Source organism: Zalophus californianus, chromosome 12 (genome assembly GCF_009762305.2).
Source record: "Zalophus californianus isolate mZalCal1 chromosome 12, mZalCal1.pri.v2, whole genome shotgun sequence".
Lineage (NCBI taxonomy): Eukaryota > Metazoa > Chordata > Mammalia > Carnivora > Otariidae > Zalophus > Zalophus californianus.
The window spans coordinates 60,315,685-60,337,038 of record NC_045606.1 but is presented as its reverse complement, the minus strand read 5'-3'; the positions used below and the strand labels follow the sequence as shown (position 1 = coordinate 60,337,038).

Sequence of the window (21,354 nt, the reverse complement as noted above, 5' to 3'; positions counted from 1 at the left end):
CCTCAGAAGATTAGGGGCTGGTCTCCACCCAAGTTGCATATATTGGCCAGTAGAGGCAGAAAAGCAAAAGGACATGTGTGATGTCAACCTGGACAACCAAAGACTTCAACATTCCACCCTGTCAGGGTTGCCCCAAATTTGCCTTCAAAATTCCAATAAAGACACTGGAGGGTGATAGGTAATAGCTAACTACACCTAGGGACCAGCTATATGCAATGCGGTTCTTCTAAGCCTTGTCAAGCCACAGCCTTGAAACAACCATGTAAAAGCTTAAGGGTCAACATCATGAATTTAGAAGGGCATTTTTCATAGTTAAGAAGGATATCCCCTAGACTATGATCTCCTTGAGAACAGGATCATGTTTTACTCAAAACAGTATCCCTAATACCCACACAGGGTCTAGTAAGAAGCTGATACTTAGTGTTTCATTCATTCTCAGAGAATGAATGATTGACTGGCTATTAGACTGTGTTAAAAAGTAGATTGTTGAGACCATTCCTCCGGTATTTAAAAATCAAGACAGAGCCATCCTTGTCTTGGATTATACAGGAACAATTCTATCCAAAGGATGTGGAATGGATTCTCAAGCAAATGATATTTTGCCTTCTTTGATGTAATAGGAATACTGAGAAAGGTCAGCCCTCTCTGGCTAACTCGTTAAGTTATCCATTTTTCCATCTCTCCTGGTACTGTCATACCCTCCACGAACCTGAAAATAGATCTAGGGAGAGAAATGCCCAAGCATCATGGTATTTTTTTGGACTTACCCTTCCTGTTGTCTCATTCATCTGTCTTATGTCCAACAGAGCTCCATTGCCTGTTTTCTTATCTGTCTCAAATCTTTTCCTAATGGAATTTAACTGGCTTTTGCTCAATTCTAAACAAGATGAAAGTAATGGTAACAGGATTTGGCAAAGATTAAACACTGAGAGTATAGTCCGACAGAAATGGTCCCCAACCCTCTTCAATCTACAGACCACTTCAATGACATAAGATTCCACGGTCACCCCTAACATCGCTAACCACATCACACATTAGAATCAATGGAAAGACTGGTGCTGCTTTTGATGGAGTGCCAATGAGGCAATGGTCTAACATCTCTTATGTTCCTTACCAGATTATTCATTTTTGCTAGAAGCAAAAGTAAAGCAGTACACAAAATTACATGACCTGTAATCAGCATTCATTTAAAAGAATGACTGTCATAAGACTACACAGTCAATTCCAAGATTCTGATGGTTCATTTGAATATTTTCCTTTATAAATTATACCACTCCAGCTTCCAAAAGGAGGATTGAAAGAATTCAGGATACATATACTCTCAGAAGCCATGAGGAGCCACAGTTTGCACAAAGACAAAATAAACAACTGAATTTTTCTGGCATCGTTAATCAAAACAGCTGTCCAATTAACCTAACAGTAAGTGAACTATGTACCAGGCAGGTTCATATATGTTATCCATCTCATCTTCATAATAAACCTAGTATGGCTATTATTCTTGCTGTCATCTTAAAACCGAGGGTCAGGGAGAGTAAGTAACTTGGTCAAGGTGTCAGCACTAGTAAGCAGAGCAGAACTTTGAACTCAGGGCTTTCTGACTTCAAACCTTTGCATTTAAAACATTCAAATGTACTGGCCCATGGTTCTGTTACTGAAATCATGAATAAAGAGTTGAACACTGGATACCACAGAGAATGTGAAGAATAAAAGTGACCCTTAACTCCCACATCACACAAAAAAATTAACTCAAAATGGACCACAGACCTAAATGCAGGAGCTCAAACTATAAAAACTTAGAAAGAACCAGGAGTAAATCTTCATGACTTTGGGTTAAGTTAGGCAATAGTTTCTTAAGCTACGACAGTAAAAGCACAAGCAAAAAAAGAAAAAAAATTGATAAACTGGGCATCAAAATTAAAAACTTTTGTGCGGCAAATGATACCATCAAGAAAGTGAAAGGTAATCTACAGAACAGGAAAAAATATTTGCAAATCATATATTTGATAAGGAAACTGTATCCAGAATAAAGAACTCTTACAATTCCATAATGACAAAATAACTCAGTCAAGAAGTGGGAAACGAATGTAAATAGACATTTCTCCAAAGAAGATATACAAATGGCTCATAAGCGCATGAAAAAATGATCAACACAGTTAGTCATCAGAGAAAGAGAAATCAAAACCACAATGAGATACTACTTCACACTCACAGGAATGGATATAATAAAAAAGACAGACAATAATGAGTGTTGGTGAGAATGTGCAGAAATAGGAACATTCTTTCATTACCGTTAAGAACGTAAAATGGTACAGCTAGTTTGGAAAACAGCTTGGTAGTTCCCCCAAACTATTCAACAGAGTTACCATAAGACCCAGCAACTCGACTCCTAGGTTTACATTCAAGAGAAATGAAAACATGTACACACAAAAACTTGACACAAATATTCACAGCACCTTTACTCATAATAACCAAAACAAATAGAGCAACTCAAATTTCCAATTGATGAATGGATAAACAAAATATGGCATGGTATATCCGTACACTGGACTATTATTTGTAATAAAAAGAAATGAAGTATTGATGCATGTTATACATTCATGAACCCAAAAAACATTATACTAGGTAAAACTAGGTAAAAGAAGTCAGTCACAAAAGACCACATTATGTATGATTCCCTTTATATGAAATGTCTAGAATAGACAAGTTTACACAGACATAAGATTAGTGGTTGTCAAAGGCAAGAGGGGGTGGGGTGGGAATGATTGCTAACTGGGTTTCTTTTGGGGATAATGCAAATGTTTTAAAATTGTGGCGATGGTTACACTCCGTAAATACACTAAAAACTATTAGCTAGTATACTTTAAATGGTGAAATTTACGATAAGTGAATCATTATCTCAATAAAAATGTTAAAACAACAAAAAAAGGTTGGCCAGTGGTTATGAGACCATGAGAATCTTGCTCTGGATCACTCACATTCTAGATGTCCTCTTGGCACTGTTTCTACAGCACAAACATATATGGGCAAGAGTCACCTTCCTCCACCTGGGTTGGGGGGGATAGTAAGCAAAATTATAGCACCTCCTCAGACAACCATCTGGTCAATATTATGCAAGCTTCTGTTATTTCTGGAATGCATACTGCAATGTGCTTGTGCCCTAACCTGCTGGTTGGGCCCATGAAGCCTGCAGCTGGATAGAGCTCAGGGCAGCAGTCCTCCTGTTTGCTGAGTGAGCAGGAAAGGGACCTAAAACTGCAAAGCAGAAAGCTCACAGCACAGCTCAGAAAATTTCCTTGTGACAAAACATATGCACAAAGCTGAGCAAAGTCTTCCTCACTCCTGAACTCCTCCCTTCCTCCTACCCCCAAATAGAGTCTGCTATTCTAGGTCAACATACTTTAAATATAGGTGCATGATGAATCAGCTAGAATTATATAATGATCAAGCAGGAAGGACCTTTCAAAGTATTATGTAATGGAGCAATGACTCTGAAGCCACTTACTAACTGTGTGACCTTGGGCCAGTTCCTTCATCTTTCTGTGTCTCAATATCTTCATCTGGAAAATGGGATAATAAAGGCAACTGCTTCTTAAAATTGCCGTGAAGATTAAATGAGATAATCCATGTAAAATGTTTAGAATAGGGCCTGGAACATTACTGAGTTACTACTTTCATAATTATTAACTGGTAAATCTCATCATTTTTATGGAGGAAGATGCTAAGTTCAGAATGGTAAAGTGACTCTGAAGCTGGCAGTGATAGAGCTGCTATCAACTGACTCCTCAACTAGGGTTCTACTGTAGAGCATTAATTTACAACCAAGCATGTATAATATTCCCTGACCAACAAACATACAATGCCTAGCTCTGGGTCTCACACAATACAGGTATTTGTGAAATATCTGATCCATTTCCGTTTCATTCCAGGTGTAATCTAATATTTGAAGAGAGGGCTTGACACTAAATCCCAGAACGTCCAATGTTCTGATGCTTATAAAATGCGATGGCTCAGGGCTGTTGAATAAAATACACATAAGCTCTTGCTTTCTCTCTCGCTTCCTTTTTTTTTTTTTTTCATTTTCCTTTTAAGGAGCACAGGGTACCTGAGTATAATACCTAGTGTATTAGGAAAAGGGACTGCTTCTATTTCTGTATTTTAGCACTACACTCATGCAAGCAATTAAGATGCTATTCTCGGGGTTTGATGATGCTTCCAACTTTCAGTAATTGATACCTACCAGTTTAATTCAAGAAGCAAGAGAAACTCACAAAATAAATACAGTATTTAGCAAAATACAATAAATGCAATCAAAGTAAGTTTTTAAACAATCTCATCATTTCTCTCTCTTTCACGCACTCCAACCACTCCATGGTGTTTCTAACAGCGTAAGAGGCCCTGCAGGGGCCTATCAAGCTTCCTACCCACCCCTGCAGCCTTGTTGGAGGCTTAGCCTCACTCTACACTCTGCAGCCATGTGGGTCTTCTTTCCTTTCCTCACTCACCTGTCTCTATCCTGCCTTGGGGCCTTCATACTGACATTCCCTGTAGCTAAAAATTCTTCGTTGCAGCCTCCAGTTGCAGCTCTGCCTTGGCCGCACTCACTTCTATTTATCCTTTAAGCTCTGCTTAAATCTTTTCTTCAGAGAAGCAGTCCCCAGTGACCCAAACTAGCTTTTCTCCTTCACCTTCCCCCAAATCACACACACTTGGAACATGTTTCTAAGTACTTATTCAAAGAATGTCTTCTCCCCCACTAGACTATAAGCTCAAGGAAAGCTGGGACTGTGTCTGTCTTACTCAATGTTGCTTGCCCTGTGGCTAACATAGTGCCCAGGACACAGTAGGTGGTAAGTGAAATTAACAATATCCTCCAAGTAGTCAAAGGATCAGCTAATAAACTGATTTCCTAATTTCTCCACTCAAATTTGACAAAAGGCTTCCCATATCAAGCTGTGGGCATGACAAAATTACACAAACAGGTATGGTTTAGAGAAAAATTCAGATGAACACAAACTGGGGCTGGGATTATATATATTTTAAAATTATAACATACAAAACCCTAAGAAAAAATATTACTTTTAAAAACAAGCTTCATTGGGGCTCCTGGGTGGCTCAGGTCATGGTCCCAGGGTCCTGGGATCCAGCCCCATGTTGCCTCCTGTTGTGTTGGGCTCCCTGCTCAGTGGGGAGCCTGCTTCTCTCTCTCCTGCTCCCCCTGCTTGTGCTCTCTATCAAATGAATGAATAATATCTTTAAAAAACCAACCAAAAAAAAAACAAGCTTCAGAAAAGAAGTAACAATGTTTTCATCAAAGCTTGTCATTAACAGTCACGCTATGCTCTTTTGGGAGACTAACTCACATAGGAGGGTGAAAGAAACAAGAATGCATTTGTTCCTCCTAGGCTATACTGCTCCTTTCTGAAGTAAATTTACCTCCTAATGAAAGACAATGTGCTGAAACATAACTGGAAGTATATCCAGGAAAAGTACCCAGCGGTGTGATGGGCTTCTATGAACAGTGTGCCCACAATAAGGAGGCATGTGGGTCAAGGGAACAAGCAGCATGATATAAGGACAGCTGGCTCTGGCAATGGCTCCAGCCGCCTTTTTTTAGGGCTTCCACCCTGGCACACTCACAGAATTGACTTCTATTACTTGGGGCAGGAAAAAAAAAGAGAGACTTTTCCAACAGGACAGATGGTACAGACATCACATGATAAAATTCCAAAAGATCCTTCTAGAGAAATTTTACTTTATTGAAGGATACATAAAAACAGAGTGGAAAAAGGGCATTTCACAACAGGAAGCTGGTACGGTACCCAGAGACTAACCTTTCTATATAAAGGAGAAGGAGCGTAAGAAAGGTGAAGGAAAAAAAAAAAAAGGTGGGGGGGTAGGTAGAAGAAAAGAACGATGAGTGTTCAGGTTGAAAGAAAAAAAGTTAAATAGCATGTGTGATGGAACGGGGTGAAAGACCAGGAATTAAATTTTACTCTAGGGCATAAGGTCCATACATCTCGGGGCTTAGAGATATCTCAAAGGAAAAATTACCCAATCAAGCATGTTCCCTTTAGCTTAGTAGAGTGTTAACCAGCATCAGACATTCAGCAAAGCCCAGACACAAGTTATCCACATCCAATTTAATCCTCAAAAGCAAAGGCCAGATCTTCTAAAACACTTCTCAGTCTCTACTAATGATTATAAGAAAAATACATAAACTCACTTCTAACCACAGTTTGCATAAGGAAGAGATTCTGGGTACACCCAACAGGTGCACTTTTGGCTGTGCTATATAACCTCATCAAAGTCATTATGCCAACTGATGCTCCCAGATACATCAGTCCTTAAACCACTCCAGAGCATCAGCACAACATTTAAAAAACTGTTCTGTCAAAGAAATGATGGGACAATATATCTCTCCCACTATAAGAGATACTGGGAATATTTCTGGTTTCAAATACACTGCTATTAAAATTAAAAGTGTCCAGCTCATTTTCCATAATAAAGCTTAGTTCCCAAAAGGTGCCTAACCCAAGTTTCTAACAAGCAGGCGGCTTTTACTAAACACTAGTTGCACAAATGAAAAAAAATGCTCGTTCTGAATCATATTCACAGCTGGAGAATAGTTATGACCTTCCAAGATACGAAATAAAGTACTTCCACACATTGGAAAGGGGGCGGGGTACTCTTTTTAAGCCATTCTGCTCAGAAGTGCAACGAAACAGTTGCTACGGTTTCATCTTATGGTAATTTCTGAGTCTGTAAAACAAAAAGAATGCTCAGTGAGAAAAGCAAATACTGTGTACATACTTTGGATCTTTGACACTGTTGAGATGGAACTCTGATACGTTGGTCCGCACAGATGACTCCGAAGGTGACAAAAAGAAAGTGTTTGCACTGGGGACTTTGTTTGAAAAAGGACGTTTCGCCTCTGGAATTCCAGCTCACCTTTGGCATTCATTTGAAACCCTCCAACCTATCTGAGGGCCAGGCGAGACCGGTTCCTTCGCCAGAATTCGACAGACTCCCAGAAGACCCCACTGCGAGAGTCAGCGCCCCCCTCCCTCTGACACCGAGGGCATCCTGCCTTTCAAGTCACCGCAAAGCTCAGTATTTCATAGCTTCCCTTGAAGTGAAAGGGCAGCTACGGCCCTCACCCAGCACCAACAAGGGGCTGTGTCCGTACAGCATGGGTGACACGGTCACCCATAAGAATAGCTTTGGGGAAATATTCCCGGCCCGTGCAGGCCTCTCTGGCTTCAGGAGGGACCATAACCCCGACCCGAAGGGCTCGCGTCCCGACACCGCCCTCCGGCCGCTCAAACAAAGGACCCGGCGTCTGGCGCGCCCCCCACTCACCGCTCAGATAGTTGGTCCACTTGTACAGAACCCCCTCCATGGCGCCCGAGGTCCTTTGGTCCCCGCCGCGCCGGGGCCGTTTCCCCTCGCCCGCCGGCCCCCTCACTGCCCCAAGCCCCCGGAGGCGAGGAGCACCGGCAGCAGGGCCATCGCCCAGCGCTGCCGAGCCGCCGACTCCCGGCGCCCGGGCCCGGTGCGGGGACGCCCGGCCAGTCTCACATCCTCGGCCCGGGGGCGGGGTCACTGCGGCTGCCTCGGCACGTGAGGACGCGGCCGGCCTGGGGGCCCACGCTGTGGAGCCGGCGCACTGTTCACAAGGAGGCCAAGCACCCGGTGGGCCCGAGTGGTGGCTGCAACCTCCCCGTTGCCGCTGGCGAGGGGAGCTGGCGGCGCAACAGCGAGCAACCTGAGTCCTCAGCCCGCCGGGCCCGGGGCCTCCTTGCGCATGCCCAATGCGCCGTCCGCACGTACGTTCCCGAAATCTACTCCGGGGTTTGGCAGCAACCGCGGCGTTGGCGGCGGCGGCGGGGCTGACGCAGCGGGAGGGGCTGGCAGGGTAATTGAGTCCTGCGAGGCGGGCTTGGGTGTAGGCGTCCGGTCTGCGGGAAGGAGGGAGATCCTTGGGGACCAGTGTGGGATACAGTCCTGACTGTTAATGGTACCGTAGATTGGGAAGAACCCACCTCTCGATGTTTGGGGGTGCCTCCTGCGTTCTAGTTCCCAGACAGGGTCCAATTCTTATTTCAAGGCTAATTGATCCCACAAAATCGAGGTAGCCAGCAATAGAGCCTACGGAGTTGATAGGAATTTCACGATAGGATACTGTGCGGCTAGTAAACATGTCTAAACCCTAAGGCCTCGCTACTGGAAGTGTGATCCATGGACAGCAGCATTGGCATCACCTAGGAGCTTGTCGAAATTGCAGGATGTCTCCCCAAACCCAGGCTTCCTGAGTCGAAATCTGTATTTTAACAAGATTCTCCGGGGGATTCCTAAGCGTATTAAAGTGGGAGAAGGTACTGTGCTAAGGATATTTGACCAGGGAAAATGTTAACAACAGATTAAGTGTAAAGAGCAGGTTACGAAACCAAGTGTACAATCTGGTCCAGATTATTTTAGTCGTATGTCACAGAAGCATGCACCAAAAATGTCAAGGTGATTCTTTGTAGATGGTGGCGCTATAGACGATCTTTTTTCTCTCTCTCTTTTTCTTTAGCATAAGATGGCCAGATTTAGCAAATAAAATACAGAACGATGAATTCGTTGTTTGTCTGAAATTCGTATTTAGTTCGACTCCTGTATTTTAACCGGAAAACCTACTTTCGTGCTTTCCAGTTTCTTCCAAATCGACTATAATGAAATGTTTTGCTTTTGAAATTAGGCAAAAAAGGTAAAGCCAATAATTTTAAGCTAAGATGAACCAATGTACCTTATAAGCGTGATTACTGTTTCTTTTTTAAAGTGGAGGTCTGTACGTCCTTTTTCACGATAGACGCTATCACTACGGTCACCACCTAAGTGATAAATTATTAGCAGCCATAACATTATGCGGTGTTGTAGAATGAATCAAAGACCTGGTTTGAAGGCGGAACTCAACTGCTTTGAGGCTGAGCAACTTTAAGCGGGACACTTAACCTCCCCTAGCCCAGATACACTTATCATTTAGCTGGGATTAAAGACCCTGCTTTACTGGCCGTGTTGTGGGGTTTACGCACGGGAACGGAACGCGCTTTGCGAACCCTACAGAACTATTGAAGTCTTTATCGTTTATTCCGTAAATTAAATAATCGCAGCAGCAGGATTGTGGAATCCTGGGGGCGGCCTCTCAGCATCCGCCAGAGTAAACGAGTGTTTCCGGAAACCGCTACCCTTTCACCTGGCCCAGGACTCTTCCGCGCAAACTAAGCCTGCATATTTTACAGATGTAAATCTGCCGGAGGCGTTTCCGGTTAGGTCCTCAGGTCACTCTGTCCCCAGAAGTCCGAGGTTATGGAATAATTTAATCCGCCGAACTCTAGGACCACTCCCTGCGGTTCGCAGCCGGATTGGTGCCCGGCTCCGCCCAGCTGTAATTATTGCAGCATCATTGGTTTGAGAGGCTCCAGCGGACAGCACCGCAAGCCAATGGGAAGCCGTCCTTCTCCGGCGGCCGAGCTGTGAGAGCCAGTCAGACCCGGGTTTGGAGTTTAACTCTTTATAGGTGGGTTGGCAGTGCGTGGGAAAGTTGTCGTAGTAAATGTGCCACGTCTGCTAGGAACAGAGAATTATGAACGTGCCAGAGGTGTTTGTCCTTAAGGCTTCAACTACATTCTTAGCTCTATGAGGTCGGGGGCCCTTTCTTTGTTTTTGTAGGAACTTCTTTCCTGCTCCAGCAACATGAGGCTTTTCTTGTGCAACGCAGTGCTGACGCTGTTGGTCACTTCTTTGAGTGGGGCTCTGATCCCTGAACCAGAAGTGAAGATTGAGGTGCTTCAGAAGCCTTTCATCTGCCATCGCAAGACCAAAGGGGGGGATTTGATGTTGGTCCATTATGAAGGCTACTTAGAAAAGGATGGCTCCTTATTTCACTCTACGTAAGTAATTATACCTTGAAGGTAAAATAGTGAAGAACCCACCCACTTATGCCCGCTCTCGGGCAGGAAAGGTAGCCTGTACCAGGGTTTACCTCTCTTTTAAAAAAACTGCAATATATTATTTCCTTCTTTGGGAAGGGAAATCGTTTAACGACAATCTTATATAACGGGGCCTTTGAAGTTCTTATTGGAAACATGTGGTAAGGATAAAGGGTTAATTTTTATTATAAAAATTAGCGCTAGAATCGTTGAAATACTCCAGAAATATCTAGATGCATAGTTAGGCAATACGTAGAAAAAAAACTTAAAGGAATTCTCATTTTTCAAACTCCATTCCCAAGGGAAATGACCTAATTCCATTTTTTATTTGGTGTAGGTGAAATTTACTTAAAACTTTTCACAGCAACTTCATGAGAAGAATACACAATCATTTATTTGCTTGTTGTAGGGTATGCTAATGCTAGTCCATTGATCTATTTAATCATTATTCTTACAGATGACATTTTGGTCAAGGCACAGTACCATGATTTGTTTCATTATTTGTTTCTTTCTAGAAATTCAAAGACTTCATTGATGGGTGTGGGTGTGGTTATGGAAGATTAATCCAATACCTACAGTGAAGGATTTTCAGGTGGTTACACTATCATTTTTTCTGTTCTATAAACAAAGAAATTGCAACATGGAAAAGTTCTACCAAGTGTACTGATTTCTAATTAGGCATTGATTCTCTTCATTCCATTCCAAAAGTATTTATTGAGCATTTCTTTTATGTTAGGCCCTGTGCTTGATACTAGGGAGATTGAAAAATTGTGGCTTTTCCATCCTTGTCCATTCATTTATCTGTCCATCTAACAAACCCTTGTTGAGGGGCCACAAGTCAGGCCTTGAGGATGCAAAAGTGATTAAGACTGGATTCTTGTCCTCCAGCAGTCCATCATCTACAGAGGAAGAAGATAAGTCAATAACTCATGCTGTATAGTACAGAATGTTCAAATGTTCACAAAGCATAATGGAGTCTGGAATTATTTATCTCTGAGAGGTGGAGAAAGAGAAGACTTCCCAGAGATCATAATTGAGATGGGCCTTGAAAGATGGGTGGAGGGTTCCTTCCGGTCGAGAATGGGGGCAGAGAGGACATTCCAGGTAGAGAGAATGGGATGAACTAAAGTAGTGAAACTTTGTGGACCCTCCTAGATCTGGTTTTTGATGACCTGCCTTCATTAAGCATTCAGTCCTGGTATGTCTTTGGAGAAGTGAATGGCACCCTTCTCTGAACTCTGTTAGCCCTTCCAAAACTTTCCAAAACAGTGGCTTGCCATAGAATTCTCAACAGCTCTATCTCCTTATCAACAAGGCCAGTGCCACAGTGAACGTTAGACAGTATTAAGATTTGCGTTTTAAATTTTCAACCACATCTTTTTTTTTTTTTAAGATTTTATTTATTTATTTGACAGAGAGAGACAGAGAGAGAGGGAAACAAGCAGGGGGAGTGGGAGAGGGAGAAAAGCAGGCTTCCTTCTGGGCTCTATCCCAGAATCCTGGGATCATGACCTGAGCAGAAGGCAGACACTTAACAACTGAGCCACCCAGGCGCCCCTCACGTCTTTATTTTTAGTCCGATGTTGACACAGCCTGATTTCTTTCAGGTCTCAGAATCTATGTGGACTTTAGTGGTAGCCATAAGACATTATTTGGCAGTTGGCTACTAAAGTTCTAGTACCTGATGAGGGGACTGTTGTCATGCGGCCTCAGTGTAAATGGTTAGAAACTGCTAACCCTGAGTATTGTGAAGAATTACCATCAAATGGTCCACTGTAAAGCATGTTTGCCATTTCTAGAACGCTAGCCTGTGTGGTAAAGAGCTTAAATCCTTTAGCTGTGACAAGAAAGAAATGTGTCAAAACTGTAGTCAGCGCAGGGTGTCAGATTGTTTTCTTCCTTCTTTATTCTTTTCTAGCCTTCCCAAGTCTTTTACAGTTGGTAATTTGTTTCTTTAGTCATGGGGGGAAATTAAGGAAAAGAAGAAGTAATGGCCTTTACTTGGATTTAGTAACAATGGTGCCCGTGAAACCTAACAGAGTGATTTCTCTTTCTCACCTATAAGATATCTTTGAGAACACTTCCCTTATTGCACTGAAAGGGAGCTATTTGGGGCTCAGGCACTACTCAGCCTGTAAGTTCCCTAGTAGCTTGCCAGCTAGGTTTCTTAGGCTGGCCTCTCTCCAGCTCATGAGCCAGGATACTTTGACTATTTCCTTCTCTGTCAGTCCTTGAGGGGCCACTCCTCCAGGCTTCCCTGCAGAGCCCCACAGAAGATGCCTATAGCTAGTATCTAAGGGTTAAGGGTTGAAGAACAGCCTTTTCCACCTGTCAGAGCCATCACCAGGCTGTACATCAGGACAGTTTGTGGGTAGGCTAGAAGGTGCTGTGTCCCTGACTGTCCAGTGTCCGTGTGGGTATGGACCCACATGTCTTGGCAGTAAATTCTCCTTAGCTTCTCATCTTCCTTCCCAAACTCTCACATTTTCCATTATTTTTTCCCCTCTTCTGCCCCCTTAAGATTTTCCTGGGACAGCATCCGTGTGGTTAAGACCTTGAACTTTGGAGTTGGATCAAATACTGGCACACTTAACCTCAGTTTCCTCCTCTGTACAATAGGGAAATAATGGTACTTACCTCAGATGATTATTGTCAGAGTTAAAAGAAGAAAAGCATTTAGGGGAATACCTGGTACACAATAAATCGCAAATAGCTATTAACTGTTTTTATTATTACTCCCTCTGCTCTTCTCTACCTGAGTCAATTGTGTGAAGTTTGCATCAAGAAATACGGGCAATGAATTACAAAATTGACTTGGTTTTGTGTGTATGTATATAGCTGTTTTTGTTAATTTCCAAACTGAATCACTTGTGGGTGGAAAAAAATACACCACAGCAATAAAAAATAGAGTTTCTAAACAGTTCTAATGTGTTTTCTTTCTATTGTAGTCACAAACATAACAATGGTCAGCCCATTTGGTTTACCTTGGGCATCCTGGAGGCTCTCAAAGGTTGGGACCAGGGCTTGAAGGGAATGTGTGTAGGAGAGAAGAGAAAGCTCACCATTCCTCCCGCCCTGGGCTATGGAAAAGAAGGAAAAGGTAATAACAACTCTACATTTTTACTATAGCGTTGGAGTTCTTCCCTGGATTAGGAGACCGAAATCAGAGTAACTACCATGTGTTTTTTTTCCCTAAAAGTAAGTAGAGGATGTGTATTTCTTTTGGAAGTATGATTGTGTCTTGATTATCATTTGAAATGGTCAAATTAAAGCCATCATATCTTAATAGTCAGCTGAGCTAATGATAAGTTCTGGAACCTTCAACTCTATCATTAACAATTAACCACCATATTAACCCAAATAATGGTTTTTTTTAAAAAAAATATTTAAAAAAAATAACCATAACATAATGTTTACTATTTTAACCATTTTTTAAGTGTACAGTTCAGTGACACTGTGAACATTCACATGTTGTACAAGGATCACCACTATCCACTTCCAGAAATTTTTCTTCCTCCCCAGCTGAAACTCATCAATTTAACAATGCAAAAAGAAATTTATTCCACAGACGTGTTTTGATGAGTTGAACATGTAAAATATAGATGATTAAGGCACTGAATGAGGGTTAGATGTGGGCTGCTGGTGACTCACAACTGAAGTTTTCTACAACAAAGCTTTTTTTTGGAGGTTGTTTCCACTCTTGTTTTAAAGTTGTTTTATAACTTTTTTTTATCATTCATTTATAAAAATAAATGGAGTGACATGAAATGAGTTTGATAAAACAGAAGCAAATGGGCTAGCTGCTTCCAAGAGACTTTGTGCTAGTTTGTTGCAGGGCGGGCATGCACACCTGCTGTTTGGGTGGAAAGCCATGTAGCTTTCCATCGGGCTATTTACAAGAGGCCAGATGATGTTTCCTGTATAGGATATGTATGTGTCCTATAATTCTTCTCTAATTTAACCTAAGGGAATAATCAGATATCAGGAGAAAGATTTATGAACAGGGATGTCCATTACTACATTGTTCCTAATAGCAAAAATAATTGGAACCAACTTCAGTGGATAATGAGAAGGCTTTAGCTAAATAAAATAGGGCCCAGTTATTTAAAAATGGCATTTCAAAGATTAAAAAATTATATCCAAGTGTGTATGACATAATGTTATATGTAAAATTGGAAAATAAAGCTGTAGAATATATAAGAGTAAGTATTAGAAAAAAGTATATGCACATACAGAGTGAATCGCAAGGATATAATTAAGAATGATAACAATGGACAGCTGGGAATTATTTTTAAATATGTTTTTTCTTTTAAAGATTTTATTTATTTATTTGACAGAGAGAGAAAGAGCACAAGCAGGGGAGAAGCAGAGGGAGAAGGAGAAGCAGAGTCCCCACTGAGCAGGGAGCCTGATATGGGGCTCGATCCCAGAACCCTGGATCATGATCTGAGCTGAAGGCAGACGCTCAACCAACTGAGCCACTCAGGCGCCCCTACTGGGAATTTACTTTTATTTCTGGTTCTGCCTCTTCCAAATTCTGTATGATGGGCATGTATTACATAATGAAGGAAAAAATTATTATTTTTTAAAGAGTTATTTATTTTAGAGAGAGAGTACACATGTGAGTGAGTGGGGGGAGGGGCAGAAGGAGAGAATCTCAAGCAGACTCCCCGCTGAGTGCAGAGCCCTCCCCAGGAGTCAATCTCATGACCCAGGGGATCATGACCTGAGCCGAAACCAAGAGTGGGACACTTAGTTGACTGAGCCACTCAGGTGCCCTGAAAAAATTATTAAGTGGTCATCAGAACCAGACAGGGAACCACTCTGATTCTGTAGAAATATAGACTTCACAGTATCCCTAGGTCTAAGCTTAACCATTTACAAAGTGAGAATCCTAGCCCCAGTTTTCTGAGAAAAAAGTAAGTGCCATCTGTGAAGCATTGTATATTCTAAAATGGAACTTGCTATATAAATCTTATGCACAGAATGGAATTTACTAACCAAATTCAATTCTTATTTTAATAATCTCTTTAGAGAAGAAAATCAAGTATCGAGAAAATGTTTCTCTGATGTTCAAATGTATTCTTTTATCTTTCTGCTGTATCTGTATTGTCTCACCTATAATGTGTATGTAGTATTAGTCCATTACTCTTTCTCCCTACTGTATTTAATTCAGTTTTACTTTATAACAAGTAGAGATCTAAATTTGAGTCATTTCCTCCAAACTGAGAGCCATGAAACTAACTCTGCTAATATGTATTAAACACTAATTTTGTAGTCCTTTGGTATCATGTTTGCATGCCTCCTGCGGAAAGACAACCAGTTTTGTCAATGACCTAGTGCATGGCCCTTCTCTGTCTAGATCTGGAGCGGTAAGCTTGGGCACACAGTGTAAGTTTTTTCTCTTTAATACTTAACAAACGCTCTTTCATGGAAATATGTGGGATTTGGGTGTGGGGTGGTGGTGGTGGGGGCTAAGAAATATTTGTAATGTTTACCTAGACCTGTATGTTAAATATAGTTATAAGAAAACAAGTTGAAAAAAAATTGTTCATACTTCCCAGAAAGTTTTTTTTTTTTAAGGTCCCTGGGACTTTAACAAAGCTTTTTTCATTTTTAAAGATTTTTATCTCCCTTCTCAGAAATTTGTTTTAATTTCTTCTCTAATGAAATTTCTTCAAAATAGGTATAATGTTCTATATCAGAGGGGGTGTTGCCTAACTTTCTGAAATTGTTGAAGCTTTCTGTATTGTTTTTAAAGCCTGTAAGAGAATTATATCTTATTAACATATCCTGAGAGCTCACTATTTATCAAGTATAATGCTAAATATTTTGCATGGATTTATCTTCCTTCATCCTCCCAACAGATTCTGCATTTTACAGATGAGGAAATAGGCTAAAAGAAGGGCAGGAGTAAGCTCTCCAACCAGCTAGCAAGCTGGTATGACACTAGATCTCACTCAGCTAGATGCTGCCTCCCAGTGGTAGAGATGGCAGTACTATATGTATTTCTAGGTCAGGACTTTTGGCGACCCCAGAGTTAGTAAATCACTTGTACTGTAATTAACTCTGAATTATCTAAATCCCTTTAAGTCATTCTTGGCATGTAATATGTACTATCTTACTTATATTTGAAATTTAATACCCGGCCTTTAGGTATATCTGTATGTATGTGTGTGTTTGTGTGTACAAAGCAATTTGTAATTGCAAAGCCAGAAACAGACTGCTTTTGATCTACTAGTTTGGATTATTCCTTCTCTATTCTATTTGTTTGAGTAAAATATAATTATAAGTAATTTACATGTGATAATGTTAGGAAGGCTCTTCATTTAATTCAATCAAAAGAATATTTTATTCAGTTTCACATGTTTTGTGTCATAAAAACTCTGGGATTGTTTAAATAAAATTTAACCTCCCTCTCCTCATGTCAGGTAAAATTCCCCCAGAGAGTACACTGATATTCAACATTGATCTCCTGGAGATTCGAAATGGACCAAGATCTCATGAATCATTCCAAGAAATGGATCTTAATGATGACTGGAAACTCTCTAAAGCTGAGGTGATCTTTCCTTCCTCATATTCCTTTCTTTCTTTGTTTCTTTCTTCTCACTTTTTAAAAAATATATTTTTAAAGAAAATGTATTTTTACTTGGATAAAACATTATTTATAAATTTTCTTAAAATACTGATGCTTTGAATGTTGGCTTTTTTTTTTTAAATAGGAAATCCTTGTTTTGGTGAGAAATATATTGAGACTTAAGAAACATCATTCATTCCTTTGCCCCTGCCCCCCTCACCCCCACCATGCTTAAAGTTCACTGTATCTTGTCCTCTGAGTTTTTGAAAGATCCATTTTGCTAAGACAATTCCCATTTTGGAGTTGCTATATAAGAAACATAGATGTCCTGAGAAATATCTCAGGTTTCTGTTTAAAACTGTAAACTGTCTGTTAAATGCACTTGTAATTTCCTAGCAATTAGCAGCAAACAACTCAACATGCTGTTTTGTTCTAGTTCACACCTGGAGAAAGGAGACTCCAGGCTGGGTTTTCCAGAGCAGGAGAACTTTCCCAGCCCCCTCTTAGTCCTGTTGTCTGAGTAAGGAGAAAGCAAGAAGTCTTTTCTCTATAATTTTTTTAGGCTTTTGCAGCCATTTTTACATATACCTGTCTTGGTCTGGCTGCTGTGGGGAAAGAAGTGGAGGTAGACATCTACTCTGTGTTTTTCTGTTTGTCCATGTTCTCCGTCCTCCTTGGCTGGTCAGAAATCAAGTCCCTTTTTCTGTTTTGATCGATTTCATTATAATGGCCAGGAAATGATTAAGTCTTAAATAAGTGCAGTTGTTATGAAGTCACAGGGTCATGATCTACAGTTACTCAATTTATAACACCTCATAGTAATACCAGTCATAGGACTTTATTCTGTCCAAGATAAATTTTAATTACCTTTCATTAAACAAAAATCTTAAATATACAACACATTAACATGGTTCAAAAAAAAATCAATCCAATTAAAAAAGGTGTTTAATAAGTCTTTTTCCCACCCACATCCTCTTCTACTGTGTGATCTACCCCCTTCTGCATGCTGTTTTGTTGGGTTCTAATGTATCCTTCCAGTGTTTCTTTATGCAAATACAAACAAACATGAATACATTTTCCTATTTCCCCTTTTCTTACACAAAAAGTAGCATGATATACATAATATTTGGCATCTTGCTTTATTCACACAGTATATCCTAGAGATACATTCTATATTAATCCATTTAGCTTTAATCATCCTTTTTTGTTTTTTTACAACTTCATTAAGTCTCCTGAATCTTAAAAGTAAATGTATGTCATATGTTTGCATATTGGTCGTAAGGGGGGAAGGATTTGAAATTACTGATCTAACAGAAGGAGTACTAGAGATCTGATTAAAAATGAAAATACAGGTTGAACTGCATTATGGTGAATCTAGTGGGTAATTAAGAGCAGTATTTTGTTTATATCTTTAAATGTCTGAACGAGAGTGGAAAATTTCAGTCTAAGCACTCACTAGGCTGGATTTTGCTTTAATTTCTGAGATTGGAAGGTCATGAGGCATGATCATAGTCAGGTCCATGGCATGTACTATTACCAGACACTTACTTAAATTAAAAAATGCCGTTAGGAGAGGGGGGAGGCAGGTGGAGGATGGATGAAATAAGTGAAGGGGATTAAGAGTACATTTACCATGATGAGCTGTGAGTAATGTATAGAATTATTGAATCACTCACTATATTGTACATCTGAAACTAATGTAACACTGTATGTCATACTGGATTTTTTTTAAATAATAAAATTTTAAAAATTCTAAAATATAAGTTTAAAAAATGCCATCCTTTAATCTTATTTTAAGAGAACTATCTGGAATTCTGACCCTAGTTAGAAAATGAGATCTGGATAATTCAGTGGAGTGAAAGACTACGGTCTTTCAAATGCTTGGCTTTATTTAGACTCAGATTAAGAATAGATAATATGCTTTCATTGGGTGTTTTTCAGATAATATAAGCCTTATCTTTGCCTCTGAGCAATATTCTGTGTCTCTACTGTAGCAGAACAACTGTTTTTAAGGGGAAAAAATTCCTTGAAATTCTTTTACTGTCATTAGAAATATATTGTAGTTGTTTAGTCATTGTGCTATATAATCAAATGAACTACCAGTCCACTCTGTGATATTAACTGGCTTGATGTGGGTATCTTATGAATTAGAATTATTAATGAGACCTGTTATTTTGTAGGTTAAAGTGTATTTAAAGAAGGAGTTTGAAAAGCATGGTGCAGTGGTGAATGAAAGTCATCATGATGTTTTGGTGGAGGATATTTTTGATAAAGAAGATGAAGACAAAGATGGATTTATATCTGCCAGAGAATTTACATATAAACACGATGAGTTATAGAGATACATGTTCCCATTTTATATGGCATGCATCCTTAAAGACAGGGCAACCATTTTTTTAAAAAGTCTTACTTTTTAAAAGTGCTGTTCTTGTTCTGTTTTTTATTTTTATATATTTTTCTGAATATTATTTGAAGAAGCCCTTAGGATTCCTAAATGCCTATTTCTTTCTGGTGAGTTATTGGGAAGAAAAAATTAATTTGTCTTTGAATAGAAGACTTCTGGACTATTTTCTACTTTCACATATGAAGCCTTCTGTTTTACTTGTTTACTTGTAACTTTAAAATATTGCAGCTGGGAGCATGTCCAAATAAGACCAGGTTATAGCACAAATCAGCTTCCTCTCTTTCTACTTCCCTCTATTTTCTCCAAGTTAGATACTGACATTTGTGCAATAGCCCAAGGCTTACTATTTTCATGTTATAATGAGACAGTGTGTCTGTAACTGCCTTTGAGTCTGTTTAAGCAAAGAGGAAATGGTTGTTGAATTGGCCTTGTTAACAGTTACTGCTCTACTGAGGAGATGTGCAATGCTGAAGTGAGTAACAAAGTTAATAATGACTTATAAATACGTATACATTGAAACCTTCTGCCCAAGACTTAAGGTGTATAAGGTTCTGTTCCTAGTGACTAATAACCTATAATGATTAATAGGACAAATTATTTATGTGTCTGGTTCTTTGTAATAAGGTGTCAAAATTTTGTAACTGAGGAAGAGAGTGTATTTAGTCAATGCTTACTTTTTTTTTTTGAATCTCCATAATATTTCTTTCTTTTTTTTTATTATGTTATGTTAATCACCATACATTACATCATTAGTTTTTGAGTCAGTGCTTACTTTTTAAGTCTAGCCAATGACCCTTCCTGGTTTATTAATGAACAAAATCTATAACTAGTGCATTATACTACAATAACATTATATCATGAGCGAAATTTATTAAGCCAATCAAAATTTCCCATTTCTGCTTATCAAAATATGACACAGACCCACAGCAGCTACTATTACATAGAAATCTGTTCTGGGTTAAAAAAGTGGATGATCTTATAATTTTACCTGAAATTGGCTTTTATCCTTATTACTTTGAAAAAGCCCCCAAATCTCCCTATATTAAGAATAGTTCTTTATCGTTTACAGAGTGATCTCAAGTGCATCGTTGTCTTTGATTTTCATTGTTCTGAAGCCTATGAACAAAGCTGGTGGATCTTAGTGTACCTATTTTATAGATGAGGAAATTATTCTTCAAAGAGATTGTTTTGCCCGAGGTCAACAGCTAATGTGTGCAACAAGATTACAGTCCCCAAGTTCAGTATCTTATATTGCCCTCCTTTGACTTCATTGGGCTTAATTCTCTCTTCAGTTGTGTTCTACCAGTCAATGCTGTTTTTTGTCTTTGGGTCCTTATCCTTTGAAGATGGTTTACTGGCTATTTTGGGTGCTTTTGAATGCTCCCCCGATCTAGAAATGTCTCTGGTTTCATTGTTGGGGTTAGCACTGAATTGCCTCAAAAACCCTGTACTGTGAGAGGGTCCAGGTGTGTGTCTTAGTTCTTTCATTCTTGTTTACCTCTAGGTTTGTGTGTGTGTGTGTGTGTGTGTGTGTGTGTGTGTGTGTGTGTGTGTGTTTTGAGAATTACAAATAATTATTATATCATATACAGGCTATTTTCACTAGTTGTATATTGCATTTTCCTCACTAAAACATAAAGGTCTTGGGAAGAACATATGTAACACCTTTTTCTGATGAAGTCAGCTATATGTAGAAAACTCTTAAATTGTCACTGCTATTTTCCTCAACCTGGAGGAGTTAGGAACCACAATGCTGAAAGCCTTATGCTGTGTTCATTGGGAAGGAATGAGCTTGTCATGTGGTGTTACCTTGTATAGACATTACTGCGATGCTCTCTCTGAGCAGGAAAAGTCAAAAGAATTTTGATTATTCGGGGAGCATATTTCTTTATCTCATGTGAACTTATATCAATGCCCATCTAAATATTGAGACACAAGTATGAAATGAAAGTAAATAAATAAGTTATGATTGTTTTTAAGTATCTGCCTTTGGTTTAGCTGCACCTTTATGTCTTTCCATTCATGGGAATAATCAGACATGAACGGCGACCTCACGTGTAATATAATTTGACTCATTAATATTGCTAGATGTGTCCTATTTAAATTTATATGACTATGTTGTATTTTCAAAATAAACTTTATTTGGGGAATAATTGGTTTTGTGAAAAATTCTTCAAGTGCCTGTTTCCTTAGCAGCTTTATTGATGTTCCTATTATTCTAGGTTTTATGTTGAAACTAGATGGGGAAGATGGACAAGTTGTCATAGGAGAGGAGTGTACTGACACTTTGAATGTGCTTCTGATTATCTATCCTGTTTAGATATATTTGGAAGGAAAGCTGTGGTTCTTTTAAAATTGTTTTGAAATAAGCATTAAATATTGAGCATTATGGGTAGTAGTTA

The 21,354-nt window shown here is 39.6% G+C and overlaps 2 protein-coding genes across 6 annotated transcripts in view; one reads left to right on the top strand and one right to left on the bottom strand.

The window, feature by feature from the left end:
- Positions 1 to 7,782, bottom strand: part of PLEKHA8 (pleckstrin homology domain containing A8) — a 66,953-nt gene extending 59,171 nt beyond the window's left edge. For all 5 annotated transcript variants that reach the window (XR_003516520.1, XR_003516519.1, XM_027574279.1 and 2 more), the window contains exon 1: positions 7,360 to 7,782. Coding sequence is in view for 3 of the 5 variants with exons in the window: in XM_027574279.1 (XP_027430080.1) it covers positions 7,360 to 7,399 (40 nt within the window). In the remaining 2 variants the exon portion in view is untranslated. The remainder of the gene's footprint in view (positions 1 to 7,359) is intronic.
- A 234-nt stretch (positions 7,783 to 8,016) lies between these two features.
- Positions 8,017 to 21,099, top strand: FKBP14 (FKBP prolyl isomerase 14). Its single transcript, XM_027574855.2, has 5 exons — positions 8,017 to 8,375; positions 9,712 to 9,932; positions 12,920 to 13,071; positions 16,403 to 16,530; positions 18,729 to 21,099. The coding sequence occupies exons 2-5, from the start codon at positions 9,736 to 9,738 to the stop codon at positions 18,885 to 18,887; spliced, it is 636 nt and encodes a 211-aa protein (XP_027430656.1). The 5' UTR covers positions 8,017 to 8,375; positions 9,712 to 9,735; the 3' UTR covers positions 18,888 to 21,099.
- Positions 21,100 to 21,354: the final 255 nt, after the last annotated feature.

What these genes read in the sequence shown, in the direction of transcription:
- FKBP14 (XM_027574855.2), top strand. Translation starts at nt 9,736, where the DNA reads ATGAGGCTTTTCTTGTGCAACGCAGTGCTGACGCTGTTGGTCACTTCT. An exon ending in GGCTCCTTATTTCACTCTAC is followed by an intron (nt 9,933 to 12,919) that starts GTAAGTAATTAT and finishes TTTCTATTGTAG; the next exon opens with TCACAAACATAACAATGGTC. An exon ending in CTATGGAAAAGAAGGAAAAG is followed by an intron (nt 13,072 to 16,402) that starts GTAATAACAACT and finishes TCCTCATGTCAG; the next exon opens with GTAAAATTCCCCCAGAGAGT.